The following is a 25,473-nucleotide window of genomic DNA, read 5'->3' as shown; positions in this document are numbered from 1 at the left end:
AGTTTACGTATCTAATGAACAATTATTGCTTTTTTTTTTTCTTCTGCAGGCCCTGAACTTCAACTTTAAGAAATGCTCTAGCTGCCAATGGGCTGTGGGCACTCTGACTATTTGGGCATTGCCAGTCTGGCCCTGTACTGAATAATTATTCCTACCACTTTTTCCAAACATTGGCAGGTATGTACCTACCCCCCCCCCCCTACCTGTCCAGTGCGGACAAGCGGTCTGAAGAAGTCACTTTCTGACACCCCAGACATATACGTGTAATATGTTGTCAGCTGCGCAATTTTGTACAAAACATGACTCCTCATAACCTTGTGCTTTTAAAAAGGGGAGCTAAAATAAAATAGCTACATATGCCCGTACTGCTAGGCCTGTGTGGAAAACACTGCTTAACCTATTAGTGACCGAAAAATACGCCTTTTCACAGCCCTGCTCGAACGGGCGCGTTCAATATCCGTATTGATCTCATCCGTTTGACCCCTCAGATGTGCTATAGAGCGAGTGCTGCCTCTGAGTGGTTTTGGAGGGAGGGAGGGAGGGAGATCCCTCTCTAACCCCACCGGCACCCAATATATGAAAAACCCACTTTTTCCCCTTACAAAATGCTTTATTATTAAAAATCAAAAAATAAAAAGTTACACATATTTGGCATCGCTGCGTCTGTAACAACCCCAACGATGAAGCTCTTACGTTATTTAACCCACTCGGCGAACGCCGAAAAAAATAAAAAACAATCAAAAATAAAAAACAATGCAAGAATTGCTCTTTTCTGTGAATCCTGCGTTTAAAAAATGAAAAAAAAAAAGTGATCAAGAAATCATCCCGCAAAAAAAAGCCCTCGTACAGCTGCATCGACAGAGAAAGAATAAAGTTATAGCTCTTCAAATATGGAGACATAAAAACAAATAATCTTAAACGTGTTTTTACTGTGAAAAAGTAGTAAAACATAAAAAATGTATATAAATTTAGTATCGTTACAATCGTAACGACCCTCTGAATAAAATCAGTGTTATTTATACCACATGGTAAACGGTGTAAATTTAGGACGCAAAAAGAGAGTTGTGAAATTGCTGGTTTTTTTTCTATCCATCCCCCCCAAAAAAAGTTTATTAAAGTTAATCAATAAAATTATATGTACCCAAAACTGGTGCTATTAAAAAATACAACTTGTCCCGCAAAAAACAAGACCTTCTACTGTCGAGGCAAACATAAAAAAATAAAAAGTTGTAGCTTTTTGAATGAGACGATGGAAAACAAAAAAAATTGCTTGCTCATTAAAGGGAATGTCGCAAGAAACATTTCTTTGTTTTCAGTTAAACAATTAGTATTTGAGTGATTACACATTGTCAGGAAATATTATAAATTAGATTCTAATTGATAACATTTCCATGTGCTGGTCACTAGAGGGAGCAGTTCCCAAAATTGCAGCATGGTCAATGTGGTAAAGTAACCGCATTGATTTATGCTGCAAATTTGGGGTGGACACACTCTCTCTAGTGTCCTCAAACAATCCCCCCTCCCTTATTCTGGCTAGTGTCAGGAGAAGGAGGGGGTTGAATCTTCAAACCTCCTACACTGTGTGCCGCCATTTTCTGAGTGACTGCACAGTGTAGGAGGATTAGATACAGTGCTCAGCAGGCAGTATAACATGAACATAATGCACACATAATAACACATGAACATAATACACACATCATACTCCCATTCCTTGCGCCTTCGCTTCGTTGAACATATGGCCGGAAGCCGCGGCCGGAAGTCGTCATCTGACTGTCCGGCAGCGGCTTCCAGTCCACATGAAAATGGCGCCGGATTTCACTCTACAAACTAGCTTCGATTTAATCTGTGTGGGAGCGGCGGCGTACGCTTCTGAGAATGGAATGACTCCCGTTCGCATTCTCTGTGGGGTTGTATGTGCCGTATTCCATCTCTGTATGTGTCGTTAAATCGACACAGAGATTGAAAAAAAATGGCAGCCCCCATAGATAAGTAAAAGTAAGAACACCGTAAAAAGTTTAAAGTCACAACACTAATAAATAAAACTTTTGTTTATATTTTATTAAAAGCAATATAATTTAAAAAAAAATAAAAAAAAATTCATGACCCCTTCCCTTCAAGACCTAAAATAGGCTGGTCACTAAGGGGTTAATAAGGGTTGGAGGGATAGAATAATTTTCTTCCAAAAAGAGCATCACATCTGCCCACAGGTTGTGTGTGGTATTGCAGATTAGCTTCTTTCACTTTAACGGGGCTGAGCTGCAATACCATACACAACCCCTGGACAGGTGTGGCGCTGTTTCTGGAAGCAGCCATGTTTTTAAATCCCATACAGCCCCTTTTAAAGTACGTGTGCTGTACAAAGAATAATAGGGAACATTTCTTGCACTATACACCATGGCTGGAGGGAAATTACTGAATCGTTATTCTCTACTTACATGGGAAGGGATGTCCGAACCTACTGTAAGAGAATCCCCTGGAGGCCTAAGATACAGGAAAACACTGTATTCATCAGCAGATGCACCGGATTACAACTCATTAATCATAGTTATAGTAGGGATCCGGTGACAGCTCATAGTCTGAAAATAGGAGACATCTGGCGCCTCATTAAAGACTCTCCCAGCGCCGCCTCGTTACGATAATAAACACTTATCAGCAGCCCCACCATAGTCCAGTCCTATTCATCAGGCGCTAGATGCCTACACGTCCGTTATGGTGCAATTCTTCTCAAATCTTATTGATAATGGGACTTCAAGATCCCCAAAACTGGTGCTAATCCAGTGGATTATTAAAATATGTATTATGTTAATGGTCAAAATAGTTAATTTTTCTAGTTTCAGTAACAGATCTAAGGCCAGATGATGCAAATATAGACGCCATATGGGCCGGCTGGCTGTGGGATTCCCCCATCGTCTCGATCTTCCATCTGTATTAATTTAAAGAGGTTGTAGAGGATTAGAAAAACATGGCAGCTCTCTTACAAAAACAGCGCCACACCGGTCCATGGGTTGTGTGATATTGCACCTCAACTCGATTGAAATGAATAGGACTGAGCTGCAATACCACTCAAAACCTGTGACCGATGTGGCGCTGTTTTTGGAAAGAAAAAAAAATGGCCGTCATGTTTTACTAATCCTGTACAGCTCATTTAAAAGGGAATATACACCTTTAATTACCTTTTATTATAAAAAAAAAAAAAAACATTTTCAATCAGTGTGATTGGTGAAACTTTAATTACATTTTATTAAAAAAAATATTGTATACTGGTCTGCGCAGTAGAAGACGAAAGATGGGTAGATAGATGATTTATATAATATAGGATCTTCTAAAATACATAAACAGCGCAAGCTTAAAGGCTATGTACACTTCTTGAAAACATGTTTGTTTTTATATATATATATATATAGATATATATATCTATATATACATATACACACACACATACACTGTATCAGTGTGATTGGTGCAACTTTGTAATTATATTTTATTAAAAAATTTTACTTTTTGAAGTACAGCTGCTTTTGTATACTGTATATAGAGCAGCTGTATCTTGCGCTGAGACCTGAATCCATCAGGTCAGCGGCACTGACGGGTTCAATGTCAGATGGTCCTGCGTGTCTCGGACACAGAATCCACCTGTTATCGATCACATCTAAGTTATGAACTTAGAAGTGATCGGTAACCGCTTGTTCGCACAGAACCCGCTGACCCTGAACTCGTCATTACCGTGGACCTGACGGATACAGGATTCAGCGCTAGACACAGCTGCTTTGTGTCCTGTATACAGAGCAGCTGTATCTCAAAAAACTAAAATAATTTTTAATAAAATGTAATTAAAGTTGCACCAATCACACTGATTATATATATAATCAATCTCAAAAACCTGTTTTGCATGTATTTTAGATGGGTAGATGTTTTATATAATATGATCTTATATCATCGTCTACAGCACAGACCGGTATGATATCAAATAAACCTTGTGAGATCCAGCAGCTTGTACAGGAGCAGTTGGGGATAAACATTGTGATGGGAGAGTCGCTGTTCTACTACTTAGCTGTGTCTGCAGATCTCATTGTGCCGTCTGACAACGTGTCAGCGATCAGCGCGCGGTCGTCACTTTATGGTACAGATGTAGCAGAGAACTAGAAAATAAATCTACAATCACACAGGGAAAAAAAAAAACTCTTGCGCCGTTCTTCAGGAGCAGAGATGTCGTTTCCTAACCGGCCGCCGGCATGAGGCCAAATGCCCTTCTCCGCCATCCGTTACTGCTACAAGGGTACAGACACACGTAGCGCCCGCGATGTCTTCCAAAAACGTGCCAATGTGTGGTTTTACCAGCACGGTTTCAAATGATAGTTAACGTCTGTATGCTGTTTACCAGCAAAATTGCGCGGATATTATTTGAAAGCCGCGTGCAGGCGCTGTATTTGGCCGGACACACGGCGCTGCATGTGTCTGTACCCCGAGCCCCTGATAAACTTGTCAGCAGTCATCCCATTCCCATATCTCATTATTTTCCCTGTTGTCAGCACAGTGCTTATCCAGCTGTCAGCTGAGACAGTTTGGTTGCTATGGACACCCTGCTTAACACACATGCATAGCAACCAGTCTCTCTCAGATACTCCGGGCAGGAATAATCACAAAACTGAAGGGCAGAGGAAGGACGAGGAGGCTTGGTAGGATTTCTGTCCTTAGTGCTGAAGATCACTTAGAAAACAGATTGCTCGGCTCTATGTAGCATGGTTTGATGTCATTATTACAGGGGAATTTTCAGAATAGACATTTATCATGTGTCCACGGGATAGGTGATAATTGTCTGATGGCTGGGACCCCCATGATCACTAGAACAGGAATCCTGAGCCCCCTATTACTCCTTACCCCCCCCCCACCCCCTGCAGAAAGCAGAACTTGGAGTGGAGCGTAGGATGACCATTCGCGGTGCCGCTCCATTCAATATCTATGGGGCTGACCGAAACAGCCAAGCACTGTCTCTGCCAGTCCCATATACGGAGTGGAGCGGAGGATGAGCATGCTACATTCAAAGTCTATGGGACTGGCGGAGACCGTGCTCGGCTGTTTCGGTCAGCCCCATAAATATTGAATGGAGCGGCACTGCGAATGCTCATCCTCCGCTCCACTACAAGTTCTGCTTTCCGCAGGAGGACTCCGGATCTTGTGGATAGGTCATAAAGGTCTATTCTGGAAATTACTTCAACATAATAAATATCTTCATTAAAAATAAAAGTGATGAGATGCATTCGTTTCGGCAGGAACTATTAAGCGACATTTAGCAGCACGCGCGTCTCTCTGTAAAACTGCAGGATTAGCTGAACGCAGCCTCTATTTCTGGATGTGAAACAAGGTCATGGGTGATTTCCGACAGCCGATAAAAATACAACCATCTAAGATTTTTTTTTTGCGACCGTCATAAAATCGCCCGCGGTCTCGTCTCCCATCGTGAATCATGGAGGTCGCTGTAATCCAGAGATTTCACCACGACGCTCGCGTACTTAAATATCTCTGTGTAGCTTCTGCCGTAATGTAAAAACCATCATCTGTTGTGCATTCAAAGTCAAATTCCTATAATCCGGCACCCATGGGAGCTGCAGGGTGCCGGTCAGATTATCAAATATTCTGGATTATCAGACAGTCGAGGCAGAATATAGAAGACTCACTTGTAAGGGTAGAGAACCTTCAGGACGACAGGCTAAAATAACCGGTTACCGCACAATCTGCTGCAATAATGTTTTTCATTACAGGAACTTCCGAATCGCTTCTTTCAATCTTCGGCTTCAGTGACCGCGGGTCCAATAATCCGAACGAACCGCATCATAGATCGGGTCAAATATCGGTCCTGGAAACCAAGAGCTGGATTATCAATCTGTACAGATTATCAAATGCCGGATTAATGGAATTTCACAATTGTGATATTTACAAAAGGTTCACATAAATAAAGTGTCTTCCGGACGGATGTTTTTTTTATTGTCTATGACAATGTTGCAGATTTAATTCACAAAATACAAGTCCTGGGAACGGTCACGTGTGATTTATGCATTTACTGCGCCATTTTATACCACGCCCACAAAACTGGAAAGGTTAGAAAAAGTTTTAAACAAACTTCATATAGACCCTGAGCAACATTTTCGAATACATCCACTGTTTATACATAAAGGAGTTGTAGCAGATTAGAAACCAGGGTCTACTTTTTTTTTTCCAGCAACAGCGCCACCCTTGTCCATGGGTTGTGTCTGGTATTGCAACCCCGCCCTATTCATGTGAGCTGCAATACCAGGCGCAGCCTATGGACAAGGGTGGCGCTCTTTCTGAAAAAAACTCATAACCTTTTTACCAGAGAATACATTCAATGTCGGAACTGGATTCGCTTGAATTTTTCAGCAATAAAAGACAAATAAAAAGTTTTTGCAACACAAGAGTTTGGATTTAACTGGCCAGGCAGCGCGCACAGATCAGCAGCCGTCTTTCATCTTTGAGAACTTTATCTGCTTGTCGGTGGATCAGACAACGAACGTCCTTTTGATCAGCTCCTCATAAAGGGCCATATTGATCAGCAGATAATGCAGACCCGCTGATGTCAGCTCTTACGCTCGTCCTTAGTATTTGAGCCTCAAGAATGTGCAGCGCTGGCAGGAAGCACTTAAAACCGGACACGTTATCGACACCAGAGGGAAAAACAAAAATCAATATGAAGATTAGACGGCAAAGATGAACTTTAAAGGGTTATTCCCATCTCTGACATGTCCGCATTGGTGGGACCCGCACCTATTTCTAGACCGGGTCCCCCTGACCTGTAACTCTGTTTCCGGATTACCCGGCCACTGTCAATCGCGATTTGTTACGCCGTTTCCGGCGCTCCCATAGGAATGAAAAGTTACGTAAAAAGTGTAGCAAAACGCGCTTGGCTGTTTCCGGAAAGCTCGGCCACCTTGTAATTCAGTGTCCGGAGTCCATCGGCAGCACATGGGAGGGGGTTATGGGGCACAGTTATAGAGATCGGTGCGGATCTCCCCATTCATGGCATATCCTGTAAATATGCTATCAATGTCCGAGATGGGAATAACTTTTTAAGAAATGCTTTTTTTTGGCACTTTTACGACACCTTTTACTGAGCACCCGGTGTCTAAAACAGCAATTTTATAGAAGCCGGAGTTAACTCCTGTTCATACGCCCTAAGGGCAGATGGATATATAGTAGTAGGGCGGTTCCCCCACTTGTGAGACTCCCATCTACTAGCCGGAGCAGAGCACTGCTGCTCCCACTTTGGAGGACCTAGTACGTTACACTGAATGGACGGCATGCAATGCTCCATTTCACCTGCGGAGGTGCTATAGAGGAGCTGTTTACATCCGAATATCACACAGACCCCTTGCTATATTTAGCTTGTATTGCATCATGTCTTGATCTCCAGTCACATCCACAGCTGCATTTAAAATGGTTGCCAATCGCTCAGCACTTTACTGCCAGAGACGCAGTAGCGCTAAACTCTTATAATGCAATCAGCTCCAGATTGCATCTACAGTCGCTGTCTTTACAGAAGGCTACACATCCCACAATGCACTACTGCGCTGTACAAGCAAAAGTCTGCAAAAACATGTGAGGTCAGGTAACCTGAGAGCTAATTGCGTACCAGCAACATTTTCAATGCATTTCTGGATAAGCTATGATGTAAGACAAGTGTCTGCAAATGTAGTCAACATTCTAAAGAAAGTTCTTAAATAAGGCATGCTAAACCGCAACGTTTGATTAACATTGGTTTTATATTCCGCAAAATCCCGCATCCAGAAACCATCAACAAGCTGCTGTTGACAGATCAGTATTTATTACGCGATTCTTTGAAGTACGTTGCAACCTTAGATTCCAAGACCACTCCACCATGCGCTAAAAAATGGCTGCCTGATTTATGGCGAAATCGTGCAGCCATTCGCCACATGTAGGCGTGGTTTCGGTCGCACGCGGCATCCACTAGATGTGTTCTCACCCTAATAATCCCTGTAACCCCGCTCATTAAAGGGTAACTAAAGGTTCAACAAACTACTGACATGTCATAGTGACATGTCAGAAGTTTTGATTGGTGGGTTTCTGAGCACTGAGACACCCCCCCCCCCCCGATCGCTAAAACGAAGCGGAAGAAGCGCTGGGGTGAGCGTGGAGTGGCTTTGTTTCTCTTGGGCTTTTCTTGGAAAGCGAATGTAACGGTGTATGGGCCCACAGACTTCCTATTTAGTCCGTACACCGTTACATCAGGGAGGGTCTCAGTGCTCGGACCGCCACCAATCAAAACTTCTGACATGTCACTATGACACGTCAGAAGTTTGTTGAATGTTTAGTTACTTTTTAACACCTTAATAACCGATGCAAGTATATTGTGATAATAGGTTCATCAGAATTTTGGGATTCTCCTGTGTATAAGGGATAATAAAAACATGGCTGCTTTCAACCACAGACCACACCAATTTGACCATAGACTGTGTGGGGTGTTGTAGCAGGCCCGTCCATACACTGGAATAGGGCTGAGATGCAATACCACACACAACCCATGGACAAGAGTGGAGCTGTTTCTAGAATAAGGCAGCCATGTTTTTCTAATTTCATACCATCCCTTATGAAGACGAGCTGCAGAGGTATTAGGGTACATAAACAAAGATTGGATACAAAAAATTCTAGATATGGCAGCTGTCCTGCTTGTTGATGGTTTCCATGTAGCAGACTTTTTCAACACTGCATTTAGTAAAAAAGAGAAGTGCTATTACACGGATGATTGATTTTGCATGTACGGATTACGGAGCCAATGTTCATCAAAACTTGTGTTTCCCTTTAGGGACGCAGGCTAACACTTTACAATACAACAGTAGGAAAATCTTATATTAGCTAAAGGACACATAGTTACAGGTACAAGACTAATTTAATTTCAACCCCTTTAGCATCAACTAAGAAGCTAAAAGAGCTGTACAAAATTAGCAAAACATGGCTGCTTTCTTCCAAAAACAGCGCCACACCTGTGCCCAGGTTGTGCGTGGTATTGCAGCTGAGCTACAATACCAGATCCAACATGAGGACAAGTATGGCACGGTTTCTGGAATAAAGCAGCCATGTTTTTCTAACCCTGGACAAACCCTTTACAGATTGCAATAATTTACATAAAATACATTGAAAGTGCCACTAGATTATTGAATATTGAAGAGCGGAAACAATTGGAAGTGAAATCAAATCCATAAATCTCTCTGGCCCGTCAGTCATAAGCCGAAGCCCAATGTTATCATTTGGCAATAGTCACCGACTATGTGGCGAGTACCACAGATCTACAATGTAGGCAGCAGAGGTGAGGAGTCAGGACCACGGCCGGTTCATTACCGTTCACAGTTTGCTGTTCTTTCTGAATTGGGAAACCAAATTGAGCACTTGTTCAGAGGCCTCGATGTGCTTCACGCGGAGGTACCGGGCGCTGTTGACAGATGTGTCCTCCAGGAAGTAGCGATAGTTGACCATCATGCCACAGGAGGCAGCAGCTCCCCGTGGACTCGTATCGGCCATCCAATTCAGTCGCCACATGACAGCCCCGTTTTGTAAGTGGAAGTTTGCTACAGGGTTTAAGGCGAAGCCACGGTGCTTCTCTCCATACAAGTACCAGGCGCAAAGCCTCATCAATGGGGCCTCCAGAACCTTGACAAGACTTTCAGATTTCATCCACTCGTTGCTGGTGAAGAGACGTTTCAGGGTCTCCACAGCTGGGGACCCCGTGATGTCAGATATCTCCTTACACTCCGATTCCAAAAAGAGCTCCGACCTTCCCAATTCTTTTGTTTGTGAGTTGAAGGCACCGAGAAGCCACTTAGTAAATCCAGGGATTGGGGACAAACTGGAGAACTCCGAGATTTGGGAGAACTCACCCTGCAAAATATAATCAAGAAGTATAATCATATTATAGCGGTTACACAAATGTGCAGAAAAATAAAAATTAAAATTTTTTAAAAATAAATACACAAAAGCCTTAAAATGAGACATTGTAACTTTCTATTTACAGAATCCGAAATATCACTTTAAAAGGGGTTATCGGCTTTGGAAAATCCATATTTGTTAGAAGAGTCCTTCAATGTTAAAACTGAATGTCCTGCTTCTGAAACCTCCAGTGATCAGTGGGGAACTCGGGAACTTAGAAGTGTTACATTTCCCTGCAGCACCACCACAGGAGAAATTAATAAAATGTGGATGCAAAACCCCCAACATAAAGCTCAGTGTTGCGATTTTTGCAGCATAATTGCTGCGACTACTCCGCAAAAGTCGAAACTACGGGGAAAAAAAATAAAAAAAAATAAAATTATACTTACCTAGAACGCCCTCCTCCTTCCTGCAGTCCGGCCTGCTGGGAGGACGTTGAATCCCATGTGACCGCTGCAGCCAATCACAGGCTGCAGCGGTAGTAATCACATGGGATGAGAAGTCATCCCAGGAGGCCGGCCTGGAAGAGGTCAGAGGGCCACCTTCCTGGGATGACGTTGCATTCCATGTGACCGCCACTGTAGCCAATCACAGGCTGCATCAGTCACATGGGCTGCAGCGTCATCCAGGGAGGCCAGACGGGACTGCGATGGCGGGACGTGTTGCCATAACAACGACCTACGTAAGTATGATCGTTTTTTAACGCTGCATTCCACAGCGGAAATGCCATAAAAAAAAAAAAGCTGTTTCCGGACGGAATAGACTACGGGTTCCAGGACGGATACGCTGCGTGGATTTTACTCAGTGTATCCGTCCCGTGGGAACCTGTTCTTAAAGTGTTTTGAGTCAATGGAAGGGGTTCCCAATTCTGGACCCTGCTTTTTAAAAAAATGAAGACTTGAAGCCGTCCTTCCATATGTAGTAATGGGTCATCAGACGAGTTTTTGGCGACAGACGTGCGAATTGTCGAAATGTCAGAAATCAACGTGTCAAACATCACAGAGGGTATAAAAAAAAAATGCAGCTATTCTGGGACTAAAGCTGGGGCGGTCTCCATAGAGCCTGTAATTTTTCCGCCGCGCTCCAGCCAAGAACGTATTTATTTTGATTCTGCATATTTTATTAGGCTGCGCATAAATGTTGCATATTTGTTGGTATGGGGAATAATTCAAGGTCCGGATACATTTATAAAGGGACGTTCTACGCATGTGGCCGGCCCTCTCCGCGGTCTAACTTGTTTTCATTAAATCGCTAATAACCGCCAGTGAGGAGAAAACATGTTTCCATCAGATCCTTCATTAATCAGAGCCGAGGCAGGGACTAATAGGACTGGCACATTGCACTTAACTTTTTATTTCAGCCTAATGGTCGCCATGGAAACCACTTACCTTTAAAAAGTTTCCGCCCAGTTCGCCGTGGACTTTTCAATTAGCCAAAACTTTTACAAGACGGCTGCTGACATTTGAATCATTAGGCCTCTGTTTATAAAAGTTCAGTCATGTCGGAGATGCTGAGCTACGTGCCACAAATCTTATATTCAGCATTTATAATCTAAGAGCTCCGACGTCTGTTATAAACCATCATTCACAACGCTCAATAATACAAAGCGACAAAGGTAAAATCCTACTAGAGAAATGGTCGGGATTTATTTTCTGCTACATAAAGGGGTCCTCCGCTTCAGACAATGTCTACTAGCGGGAAGGGCCTCTTAACAAGAAGATGATCACAAAATGACCCGCAGCTGCGACCACCAGCGATCATCTGTAATCTGTGGGGAAACCTGGCAGTAAGTATTCACTTTCCCTGCAGCGCCACCACAGGAGAAATTAAACATTACACAGTGTCCATTTATATCAATGAGTTGTCTGTGTAATGCAGGACAGGCCAGGTCCTCCAGAGCGAGAGACGCTATGTAACTGCTCTTCATTCTGGTCAAGAGATGAGGATCCTGAGCAGAGGACCCCCCAACTAAATGCAGTAGAGCAGTGAGGAGGATCTGGGTGTTTGGGACCTTTTTCTCACAATCAGTGGGTGTACCAATGTAGGGCCACCAACAATCAGAAAATTATCCTGTGGATAGGTAATCATTTAGGATTCTGGAAAAAAATATTTTTTAAAAAAGTTTGTCTGTGATGCTGCCCCTTCACTACAGTAACCAACACAGTCACGTCCACGAGCGTGCGGCTGTGTCGAAGTTTGAATATTTGACACAGAAACACTTAAAAGCAGTTGTACATGATTAGAAAAAAAAAAAAAATATGCTTTCTTCCAAAAACAAGGTTGTATTGACTTTAATAGAGCGAAGCTGCAATACCAGACACAACCCATTGACAGATGTGGCGCTGTTTCTGAAAAACAGAAACAATATTTTTCTAATCCCGTACAATCCCTGGGGGGGCTCACAAATTGCTTGATTCAGACAGCTAAAAGAAACACTATTTATATTACAACGCATATAAAAGAGTATCCGGCACACCAATTTTGAAACAAAGGTATTTTTAATTTGTTTTTAATGCCAGTGGCAGAGTGCGACGTTTCGGTCTAAGCGACCTTCATCAGGCACTTAGCCGTGCTGGAAAACTGCATATACTAGCGCTAGTGGTGCGGATAGCGGCTGGCCGCTGTGTCATGACGCCAGCCGCTATCAGCACCGCTAGCGCTCGTCTATGCATGGAGCAGATTCACACGCGTTGATCTGATAGGCTCGTGTGAATGTAGCCTTATATCTGTGCTTTTAGGATCTGTGGGGTATAGAAAAGCCTAATAATAATGAGGATGATGATAATAGTAATAATAAGAATAATACAGAGTAAGGCCTCATGCACACGACCGTAAAAACACCCGTTATTGCGGGTCGTTATTACGACCCGCAATAACGGGCTCATAGGCTTCTGTTAGCCACGGGTACCTTCCCGTTTGCTCACGGGAAGGTACCCGTGCCGTTAAAAAAGATAGAACATGCCCTATTTCATGCCGTAATAACGGCACGGGCATCCCATAGAAGTCTATGGGGCTCCCGTAATCATGGGTGGCTGCGTGTGTTCACCCGTGATTACGGGAGCGTTGCGAGGTGAGGCGAGGTCAGGGGACTACCCGGTCTGCAGGCCACAGCCCAGTGGCGTAACTACCGCCGGGACTACAATGAAAACTATGGCAGAGCGGGGAGGTATCTCCCCGCTCTGCCATAAACAAAAGACATGTATCCCCTATCCTGTAAAAAATAAAAATAAAAGACGTTCATACTTACCGACAACTTCCTGCTTCCTCCAGTCCGGTCTCCCGCCCGTTGCCTTGGTGACGCGTCCCTCTCGACATCCGGGCCGACGTCCTGGATGACGTTTCAGGCCATGTGACCGCTGCAGCCAATCACAGGTCAATCACAGGCTGCAGCGGTCACATGGACTGCCGCGTCATCCAGGGATGTCGGGCTGGATGTGAAGAGAGGGACGCGTCACCAAGACAACGGCCGGGTAAGTATGAATTTCTTTAACTTTTATTACAGAAAAGGCTGTCCCTTCTCTCTATCCTGCACTGATAAAGAGAAGGGGCTGCCGATTAGTGCAGTGCTATTTTGCTGCCAAAAACGTGCTCGTAAATACGGGTGGAATACGTGTGACACCGGACCCATATTTACGGGCACGGGTTCGTAAATACTGGTGCAAAACGGGTGGAATACGTGTGACACCGGACCCGTATTTACGCCAGTATTTACGGGTGTGAAAAAATACGGTCGTGTGCATGAGGCCTAATGGTGCTGCTCTGAGCAGGGACAGTCACCAGTGAGAGGAATAAGTAGCTGAAGCGTGCAGAGGAGAGGAGGAGAACATGTAACTCGTGTGCAGAGATGACCAGTTATCAGTCCGTCATCTGCTGAACCATCACTAGAAAATCAGAACTTCTCAGTCGGGTTTATAGAAGTTTCTAGTGTACTCGAAAAGTACAGACTTAAAACAATGCACCCAGCAGTAAAAGGATTCTGTCTGTGGGGGCAACCCAATACTGTATGTCCTGATTACCTACTAGAGGAGCGCCCGAAACATGCCCCATTCCCTTTATCTAGATCCAAGACCTGTGTCCTCTGTCTCTGGAGCACCCCCTCCATCCTCCCAGTCAGCGGACGCCCATAGGCAGAGCAGCAACAAACCTGCTATATTCTTGTACATAGGGGGCAGTGTTATAGTAGTTATATTGTACATAGGAGCAGTATTATAGTAGTTATATTCTTGTATATAGGAGGCAGTATTATACTAGTTATATTCTTGTATATAGGAGCAGTATTATAGTAGTTATATTCTTGTATATAGGGGCAGTATTATAGTAGTTATATTCTTGTATATAGGGGGCAGTATTATAGTAGTTATATTCTTGTATATAGGGGCAGTATTATAGTAGTTATATTCTTGTATATAGTGGCAGTATTATAGTAGTTATATTCTTGTATATAGGGGGCAGTATTATAGTAGTTATATTAATGTATATAGGGCCAGTATTATAGTAGTTATATTCTTGTATATAGGGGGCAGTATTATAGTAGTTATATTCTTGTATATAGGGGGCAGTATTATAGTAGTTATATTCTTGTAAATAGGGGCAGTATTATAGTAGTTATATTCTTGTATATAGTGGCAGTATTATAGTAGTTATATTCTTGTATATAGGGGGCAGTATTATAGTAGTTATATTAATGTATATAGGGCCAGTATTATAGTAGTTATATTCTTGTATATAGGGGGCAGTATTATAGTAGTTATATTCTTGTATATAGGAGCAGTATTATAGTAGTTATATTCTTGTATATATGGGCAGTATTATAGTAGTTATATTCTTGTATATAGTGGCAGTATTATAGTAGTTATATTCTTGTATATAGGGGGCAGTATTATAGTAGTTATATTCTTGTATATAGGAGGCAGTATTATAGTAGTTATATTCTTGTATATAGGGGGTAGTATTATAGTAGTTATATTCTTGTATATAGGGGCAGTATTATAGTAGTTATATTCTTGTATATAGGGGCAGTATTATAGTAGTTATATTCTTGTATATAGGGGGCAGTATTATAGTAGTTATATTCTTGTATATAGGGGGCAGCATTATGGTAGTTATATTCTTGTACATAGGGAGCAGTATTATAGTAGTTATATTCTTGTATATAGGGGGCAGCATTATGGTAGTTATATTCTTGTACATAGGGAGCAGTATTATAGTAGTTATATTCTTGTATATAGGGGGCAGCATTATGGTAGTTATATTCTTGTACATAGGGAGCAGTATTATAGGCATACCGATGACATTGAGAGAGGGGGGGGGGGGGGGAAAGTCTCCTAAGAATACACGTCTCCCACTCTGGTGGACTCGGCCCGGCATCGTATTACACAGTTATCCATTCATTTGACTGGAGAACACGCAATAGCACAATACCCTGTATTTGCTGTTGAGGGGAAATCCTGGTTAACTCAGCCGATTGCCGTGGTTTGCAGAAGCCGGACCTTTGGCGATCAGGAGGATTGCTGATTGTTGTCTTTTTGATACAACTAGATTTTACCACCATGTCTATTATGATTGAAAGGGTGTCACTGCTGGGGGCTGCCATCGACTGTTAAAGGGGTTTTCCACCTTCTGGCAACTGATGACCTGTGTGAGGATATATGAGGGTCCGACACCGAACCTCGCACAGATCAGCTGGTCCTGTGCCTCTGTGCACCGGACGTACAAGCCGGAAGCACTTCACTCTGGCCACGGAATAGCGGCCGAGCTGCAATACTGTAGTATCCAAGTGAACCTGCAGTTCTGACGCTTTGCTATGTACGGAGCCAACTGCTTCTGGGCTCCGTACATAGGATTACGTGCCATAACATCCGGTGCCCACAGGCCACCAGAGCGGCTTGACAGCACAGAGTACGGGTGTCAGACCCATACCGATGATATGCTGATGACCTATCCAGTGGATAGGTCATCAGTTGTCACAAGGTGGAAAACCCCTTTAAAACTAAAGGACTACAGGCCTCCTTTGAGTACTGCGCCCCTTTAATTTACATGAGATAGCACTTGGTTGGCCTATTATATCCTATGGGCCAGCCCTGTTTTTTCCGGAGAATAGCAGAACACCAATTCATGAGTCCCACTGGCCGGACCCTCACCAATCATACATGTATGGCATAACCTAGCAATGTGTCATCAAGGCATATGGTGTGAAGAAAATCAGGGACTTTACAGTCAATTTTAACGGGATCCCCTACTAATCTAACAACTACGGCCACCTTCAGTATGTAACCATTTCCCTAAAATTATGGAATTATCCTATCAACTGAGCACCGATTTAGGAACGAAGACACGCGATCACCATTCATTCGTCGTGACGGTAAGCCCCATTAGGATCCAATCCACATCCCAATTTGCATAATTGCTCACTCCGACAATACGGTGTAAAAACAAATCTCTTTTCATGTGAGTCTTCTCGCTTCTCCCTCAACAGTCTCTGCCACGAAATCAATCAAAAAAACAGCCGATGCATTTCTCACCTGGAAACTTATCAACTTCAAAGGGTGGTGTGGAGCCTGTCACATCTGCTAATGTTACACAGCTGTTAGCCGGAGATAGAAGAGAGTCCCTTTAAATAGCGCTGAACAATGTCTTAGACTTGCTACGGTGCGAGTCTCCTCGTGACATCCCTCCGTCCTCCCTGCTCAAAAAGCTTTCAGAGAGCCAGCGCCGGGCACAAAAGCCTATTGCAGATCCGAGGCAGTAACTAAGCAAGACAGAAAGGCAGATCACAGACACTAAATAACTTATCGAGCCCACAAAGGGATGACAGCGGAAGCCGGCCTTTGATGTTCTAGTGGTACTGACAACTGCAAATGTCAGCGCGAGATTACTTTATACTGCCGAAAAATACCGGGGAATATGCAATAACCCTTTCACTGACAAATCATATACTCCCACAGAGCAAAGATCCGACAGTCCGGCATCAGTGGGGCTCCATGTAGGCAAAGAATTGGATCAGACTACATGGCGGACAGCACAAAATGTCTCTACTTGTTAGAAGGAGGCTTTGTAAATAAGTGGATCACAAGGAGTTCCCCTGCTGGGAGCCCCAGTGATCAGCTGTAATCTGCAGGGAAATCTAAAAGTGAAGGTTCAATTTTCCTGCAGCACCTCCACAGGGGAAATTAAGCATTACACAGTGTGTTTGTGCAATACAGGACAGGTCCTCCAGATCAAGAGACGCTCTTTGTAACTGCTCTCCACTCTGACCAGGGGATGAGGATCCTGAATAGAGGACCCACCTCTATTAAAGCAGTTTTCCCCAAATACCTATCCACAGGATAGGTGATTATTTGCTGATCGCTGGGTGCCCCGCTGCTGGGATCCCGAACCCCCAGATCCTCCTCACTGCACCCCCGCAGTGAGGAGGAGCTTGAATGGAGCGGAGGTGGAGCATGCGCCCGCCGCTCCACTCACTGTCTATGAGAATGACTGAAACAGCTGAGTGCCGTACTTGGCTATTTCCGTAATTCTCATAGACTTTGAATGAAGCGGCAGCGCGCACGCTCGACCTCCGCTCCACAATGTTCTCCTCACTGTGGTCGAGCAGAGAGGAGGATCGGGGGGGGGGGGGGGATCAGGACACCTGTTCTCACGATCGGTGAGAACCTATCACTTATCCTGCGAATAGCTGGATATGAATGCACCTTTAACTCAGAATTCCCTAATAGGATATATGGAAATGGGTTTTCTAGACCGGACAACTCCTTTAACATAGGTTGACTAGGAGCAACTTTGCAGTGCGGGGCCTCAAGTTTCCAAAAAGTTTCTATGGGACAAGCTTTACAGGGTCCGTCACAATAGCGTATAAGGGAAGAGGTCACCCCCTAGAACGAGCATGAACTGCTGCTCTGCTGGGCATTATGCCCAAGGGAAACCTTTTCTTTTTTTAGAGGTACCGAGAAAAAATTGATTTATTGAAAAAAAATTTTGTCATTTATACTGTAGTACTTCGTTTCATATCTGATGTGATGAACTAATTTAGCATGTAGGTAGATAAGGGACATGTTCCTGATAACTGCATGGACTGTTTCAGCACCTCGGACAGATACTACAGTATATAACATAGTATCACTCATGATGTAAGGGCTCTTTTTCTCATATCGCCTTTTTTATTATATTTTAGTGGCAAAAACTGGATTTGCTTCCCAAATCTTGACTCAAAAGCCCCTCCTGAGCCATGACGGGTCATATACCCACTTCTCTGCAACCCCAACCGCTTAGAAAAAGAATTAGACCCATCTCTAAGGAGGAGATCAACGGTTTAGGGCCACAATAGATGCTCACGTATGAGATAGCATGGCCATTTGTCACTGACTATACTGTGAAAAGAGAATTATTCTTTGGAGGTGGTAATGATTGAAAACTGGATGGATTACTTGTTTGAAGGATCCCTTGACAATAAGCAGATCACAAAGTGTCTCTCTGCTGGGGCTCGCAGCCATCAGCTGTAATCTGTGGGGAAACCTGGAAGCGAGTGTTCAATTTCCCTGCAGCGCCACCACAGGAGAAATTAGGCATTACACAGCATCCATAAAAATGTTGGTAACCGCTCTCCAATCTGGCCAAGAAATGAGGATCCAGACTATCGAACCCTCATCTGTTAACTCCGAATTTTCTAATAGGTATATGAAAATGGGTTTTTCTAAACTACACAACCACTTTAACCCTGTATAAGATCATATTAAAAATAATGGAAAAAAAAAAAAAAAAAATGATAAAATTGTAACAAAAAAAAAACACTTAAAAGCACAAACGCATTGTGAAAATTGGATTAAAAATAAAAAAATAAAGTAATAACTTGTTATTGTGGTGACATAAAAGCCATTCATAAAGCATCTTGATTTGGAAGTCCTTGTATCCTGTGCGGAGAAGATAAGCGTCGGGAATAATGAAACAGATTGTCCGTGGCTGGTTGAAAATCTCTTAACAATTACATTCATATTTTGGGGGAGGGGGATGGGATCATTCATCCGATAACTGACCGAAGGACGTCGCATCTTGTCCTGTGTGTGAGCGGAGAGCGAAATCCTCTTACGTGAAAGGTTATATGGTTTCTGAAAATGATATTTCCTGCCTTAGATAGTCCCTGACCTCGCTTTTTATCCCCACACCGCACTTTAATTTCACCGGCTGTATAGAATAAAAGAAGAATATGCCTGACGTGTGTCAAATCCACGAGATCGTACATGTAAGGGAAGCAAAAAATGCCATAGTTGGTAGTTTTACAGGGGTGCCGACAGCCACACACAAAAATACTGAAGGGGCAAATAAAAAAAGTCCACACATTACCTGGGGGGGGGTCCTAAGTAGCTCCAGGAAAGCCAGACAGCAGAGGGCTCCATGCAAGAACAGTGTATGGGCCCCTTGTTCTCCAATGGGTCATCATAACACCCCCTTAGGTCCCCCTAACAATCCACCAATTCTCAAGACCCTTATATGCATACGCAATCTGACAGTAGGAATCGGCTAGCTGTTTTTGTGTTTGCAGTGCGCCCCCCTCACCTACTGGTCACATATGGTATGTCCGCCCCGGTCACCTACATAATCAGATACCAACCAATTACAAAGACTTTTGCTCCTACATCTCACATTCCGGATATGGGTTTTCATCCTCCTGTCACCCTAATCATTTGAACTCTGTTATTTCGTCATAGCCCGTCCTTCCGCCTGGTCTCCCTGCTGTGCAGATCATCACTGCATCCTCTCGGACTCCTCAGTTAACATATTCGTTGTGATCTCTCCACCTTTTATAGTCAACTGGATCCATAAGTCAAAAAGTGAACGACAACCAAGTAGGCAGAGAGGACACTCCGTGAGGATTAACACGGACTGCAGCAGGCGGACCGGGGAGAATCGCCGACTAGAAGTAAACCATGGGGAACAGAAGGATAAATGGATGGCAAATTTACTGTTGTAAGATCGGCCGGCTTGTAAACAGGCAGTGAAGAGCATTTACCCCCAAGTTGGTCTCCTCTGATCTTTTAACATCCAAATCAGGAGTCGAAGCCGGGAATAGACGAGATAGGACAGACTATTCAGACGGCTATCTAATATGTATGGGGGCAGCCCACAGCAGGCGACACATCTCAGCATACCCAGTCCTATTCATAAGTACATAAGCGTTGCCAGAGATGCCAGGCAGCATCTCATCTACTCTCTATGGAAATAAAAATGTACGCTTAGCCGATCCGAGCATGCGTCTTCACGAGGGGATATAGATGTCCGGCCGACAGCTATTCGAACATGTTGATATATAAAAATCGGTATAACCCCGCACACAGATAGTTTGCCAGTCTTAACTAAATCTGCAGGTTCGGTCGACTTTCCTCTAACATGTATGGGCATCCTTAGGCTGGATTCACACGAGCACGTTACGTCCGTAAAGGACGAAACGTATTTCGGCAGCAAGTCCCGGACCGAACACAGTGCAGGGAGCCGGGCTCCTAGCATCATAGTTATGTACGACGCTAGGAGTCCCTGCCTCGCTGCAGGACAACTGTCCAGTACTGTAATCATGTTTTCAGTACGGGACAGTAGTTCCACGGAGAGGCAGGGACTCCTAGCGTCGTACATAACTATGATGCTAGGAGCCCGGCTCCCTGCACTCTGTTCGGCCCGGAACTTGCGGCCGAAATACGTTCCGTCCATTACGGACGTAATGACCTCGTGTGAACCCAGCCTAAGTTGTATTCCTGGGAAAGCAGGGAGGTAAGCAATTGTCATTCAGCTTTTCTATAAATCTGCCCGGCAATGCGGCAGTGGGGCTAACGCATCAGGTTTCTGAAAAGGAATAGTATATCCCCTGCGGTAGGAGTAACGGCAGCGATATTTGTGCTCACACAGCTTTCCCAGAAACAGATACGCCTGAAGTCAATCAGAAACAAACATATACTTGCAGCCATTTTTATTTACAGTCGGGGTAATGCCCTCTCGATATATATTATCCCAGGTACCCCGGTTAGTCAAGCACTGTGGGGTGCAACGAGGGTTACCATCTAGCGCTCTTGAAAAATCCCATAAAAATGCAATACATTTGCATGAAGTTTTTTTTTGTAAGGAACCAAATATTGAATAATGAAAATCTATTCTAAGCCTACGATATTAAACAAGTGAGAAAACCACTCTTAGCCGGAAGTTTTCAGACGCGGATGCCCCGGTCGTATATTATTGTAATATCTAATGAGCTGTTAATGCGCCGAGATCCATCAGGAGAAACATTATTACAAATACAAGCCTCCCGCAAAACCCGCCGTTAAGAGCGAACCACAAATGCACTGGGAGAGAAACAAATAAAGGCACTTCGCTAAATAATGGCGAGGAGATTACGTGTGCACTTACGGAGTCCGGTAATTGTGCAAAACGGCCATGGAAAAAAAATGACCATTAGTCTCTGCAAAATCCCGTAATCTAATTCAAAGTCCTGCGTGTAGTTCAGTGATGGCTGCGGATCAGCCGGAGCGTCGGGTATTGTGTGTATATACAAGAGCCGACATAAAGCGCGGATATGAGCTCTACGCAAAAGGTTAACGCATCAGGGTCTTTGTAATTATGGAAAAATGGACTGAGGATTGCGGAAAGGCAAGTGAACGAACCTCCGAGTCTGTTAAGAGGCAATTTCAGCAAATGGTTATTGCGTAATCGAAAACATTCGGCGCTTTTCACCCTTTGGTCAACAACGCAACGTAATTACCTAAAGCTGCAAAATATCTGCCTAAAATCTAGGAGGCTAAATAGGAGTCCTGAGGGTTTATAATGGGCTACGCTGCAAGGAGGGGGGAGGAGGAGCATTGCCATAGTAATAATAAAGGGATCAGATGCGATCACATTGGGACTCTGAAGCCGGACCCATGGCGATCGGCTTCAATTTTAAAAACTGGTTGTATTCAGGAGACAAACCCTTTATCCCGTACACAATGAAAAAGTTCAGCAGTGTTTTACTTTTTTTTTTTTTAAATCGAACATAATTTTTAAGATCACTACTTGCGGTCTGTGAATGAAAACTTGTTTACATTTAGAGGTCGATCATGGGTCCTATTCACAGCTGAGGGTTGTTACAATGTATCAGTGTAGGTTAGATCTATCACCGTGGAGTCCAGAATAGGAGAGCGGTTCATACTGCTGATGTGTTTAGTTCTGATGTACTGTGAGCAATTAGGCCTCATGCACACGACCGTAGCCGTGTGCACGGCCGTGATTTTCGGGTCGGCCGGCTGCGGACTGTCAGCGGACTGTCAGCCGCAGGCCGCCTGCACATGCACATGGCCGCGGCCATTGTTTTCAATGAGCCCGGACCGCGCACGGACCGCAAAAACTACGGTCGTGTGCACGGCCCCATAGAAAAGAATGGGGTCGCAATTCTCCCGTGGATTGTCGTGTGCATGAGGCCTAAATGTTCCCCATTCACTGACTGCAACAAAAATCTTACCGCAACCCTGTAGTCAAAAGTAACAATTTGACTATAAATTGCAAATGTAAAGTCATCATATATGGTGCCCTCCTACTGAACGATCCTGCCGCCGTTTAGGGGTTCCAGTCCCACGTTGTTATCTTTCCAAAATCTCAGTCTCAGACTGTTTTATGAAGAGCAATCTCAGGAAGTCTGAGACACGACCACCCCCATATTTGCCCTCCGATGGACCAGCGCCAATGACCCAGAGCGCCAATGACCCAGAGCGCCAATGACTCAGAGCGCCAATGACTCAGAGCGCCAATGACTTAATCGGCGCTAGTCAATCGGAGGGTAGTGGAGAGGGGGGGGCTGGGTCTCAATATATTGTTCTGTCGGAGGCCCCGAGAAGTAAAGAGTCAAATTTTAGCGCAACTACGGCGTACACATAAAACATCAGGTAGCCGGTCTGATCGGGGGTAAATTATGTCTATTGCCAGCCACAAAGGGCAAATTCATCAGAGATTTTGTTTAGCGCCAAAAATACACGAGGACCAGCGATGCCACACAGCAGCCATTCTGTGCCTCTTGTACCAAATCCACTTATGGGTAATAAATAAGATAACCGCTTTACCAACCTGCAATTCCTTGACTACTTTCTTGATGAGATAATTGCCCAGCTCCACGCCCTGAAGACCTTGCTGCGTCAAGCTGATCGAGTAGAATATGGCGGACTTCACCTTATTTCCATCTTCCACCTCGGACGGGGGAAACTCTTTCACGATTCCCTAAGAAGCAAAGACCAAAAAGAGTTTATATTACAACATGCCCAGAATACAACCTCCATCCTCAGATAATGCAGTCACCACATCCCTTCCTCCTGACCGCTCATACAATGGGCATTGGTCAGTAGGTGGTGACAGCGGGCATCAGTCAAAGCTCCGCCCAGAATAAAGGGAACATCTGTGCCCCATCCTGAGGCATGATGGGAGCGACATTTACAACTATTACAAAGAAAAAAACTACTTGTTAAAGGAATTAATTGTTTTGTGTTGCCGTAATCGGAGACCCAGAATTTTTTTGCTTTTCCGTGGATGGAGCGGTGGGAGGACTTTTTGCTTGGCGAGCTGTAGTTTTTATTGGAAACATTGTTATCACTTAAATAATTTTTTCATTCAATTTTATTTGAGGAGTGAAGGTGACCAAAAAACAGCAATTCTGGCCTTTTTTTTTGTACGCCGCTCATCCTGCAGGCAAATGTTTTATTGTAATACTTCGGACTTTAGCGGACACGGCGATAACATTTATGTTTATTTTTTACATTACTTAAGTGTTTTTAATTTCCTCCCTTTTTGTACCTTTGTAAAAACTTTAAATGTTTTTACCTTCTTTTTTTTTTTTTAATTTTCGTCCCAATAAGGGACTTGAACAAGTGGTCGCTGTTACAATACTCCTATCAAGTCCTGCCTCTGGCCTGAAGACGATCGGCACCCTGGGGGGGGGGGGGTGCGATGGGATGACAGGGGGCTCCTTTATGTCTAACGGTCGTTATTGACTGCGGCATCCAAGCGGATAAACAGCCTGGATAGAAGTTCTGTACAATCCCGGCCGTTACGGTAAAGTGTCGGCCGCGACATACAGCCGACATCCATTGGGTATAAAGCCGGCTCAGCCCATGAGCCCGCTACGTACTCCCCCCTACCGACTAGGGCATACAGTTACGTCAAATGAGGGGTAAGGGGTTAATCTAGTCATATATGCCAAATATTCCTATGTATAAGAGAGTCAAACTTGTGATGCAAACGCGCTCATTATCCTATTTTAAGGCACCTACTGTACATGTGCAATCCTCAAACGTTTCATTATTTGGTCAATTTATCCCCAGTCAATAATTGGTTCGTACTGTTCACATTTAATGGACTCCGTCTCACGGTACCGTTGCTATGGCTATTTTTTGGGAATTAAAGACATTAATGGAAGGAGTCACCGCCGTGTTTTTCCCCCTCCTGATGTCTCCCTCCGTGAAGGTCCGTGACCTCTATTATAATAAACACTTGTACTCGGCAGTAATTCCCCAGGTCCCGTCATCACAGCAGGGACCACACAGTCGTCTCACACCTGACTCAATCTAACTTCTAGGGGTGAAGTCAACAGATCGGCGAATTAGCGACACTTTCATTATTTTCAAAGGTTTCTTATTAAATCAGAGATTTGAGTAGCCTTCGCTATCCACGGGCGTCCTGCTGGTATAATTGCGCAGTTTGATGCGGTTCTATTTTAGACAGTGTAATCATGTTTTCAGTACGGGACAGTAGTTCCACGGAGAGGCTGGGACTCCTAGCGTGGTACATAACTATGATGCTAGGAGCCCGGCTCCCTGCACTGAGTTCGGTCCGGGACTTGCGGCCGAAATACGTTCCATCCTTTACGGACCGAACATGCTCATGCGAATCCAGCCTTAGCGCGTAAATTAACTTTATACATGACATAATGACGTCAGAAGATTTGATCGGTGGGGGTTCGTGTACTGAGACCCCCACCGATCACAAAAACAAAGCAGCAGAAGCGCTCTGACGAGCACTGTGCCCCTTTGGTTTTGATCGGCTTTCTATTTTTCGATAGACTTTCTATTGAGCTCGTACACCGCTTCGGGGAAAGCCGATCGGAAACAAAGGGGCACAGCGCTCACCCGAACGCTTCTGCCGCTTTGTTTTAGCGATCGGTGAGTGGCTCGTAACCCCACCGATTAAAACTTACGACGGGTCACAAGTTTTCAAAAAAAGTTACACTTTAAATGGGTATTCCGAGGATCGACAATCCTCACCGATCTATAAGACAGGGGTAAATTTTTCAAACCCTTGGCACAAGAACGAAGGTCCCGAACCCCCCAATTCCTTTTCACTGTTTCTGTCAGTTCCTTAGATATTGAATGGAGCGGTCGGCACGTGCTCTACCGCCGATCCTTTCAAGCTCCTCCTCACTGCGGTCGACCACCTGACCGGCACACCGGCTGTACTGAAGAAGGTGTCAGTGAACAAGTCAGGTGATCCCTCATGGCAAATCAGAAGGATAGACTCACATACAGT

The 25,473-nt window shown here is 44.2% G+C and overlaps 1 protein-coding gene across 1 annotated transcript in view; it reads right to left on the bottom strand.

Annotated features, from left to right (window-relative positions):
• Positions 1-8,123: 8,123 nt before the first annotated feature.
• The window catches only part of MLYCD (malonyl-CoA decarboxylase), a 33,549-nt gene continuing 16,199 nt past the window's right edge, over positions 8,124-25,473 (bottom strand). The window contains exons 4-5 of the mRNA XM_075838470.1: positions 23,026-23,175; positions 8,124-9,906 (exon numbers count right to left, since the gene is read on the bottom strand). Of these exons, the coding sequence (XP_075694585.1) occupies positions 9,373-9,906; positions 23,026-23,175 (684 nt within the window). The 3' untranslated portion in view covers positions 8,124-9,372. The remainder of the gene's footprint in view (positions 9,907-23,025; positions 23,176-25,473) is intronic.

The sequence above is a fragment of the Rhinoderma darwinii genome, chromosome 9, assembly GCF_050947455.1.
Source record: "Rhinoderma darwinii isolate aRhiDar2 chromosome 9, aRhiDar2.hap1, whole genome shotgun sequence".
NCBI lineage: Eukaryota > Metazoa > Chordata > Amphibia > Anura > Rhinodermatidae > Rhinoderma > Rhinoderma darwinii.
This window is presented reverse-complemented; position numbering and strand designations above follow the sequence as displayed.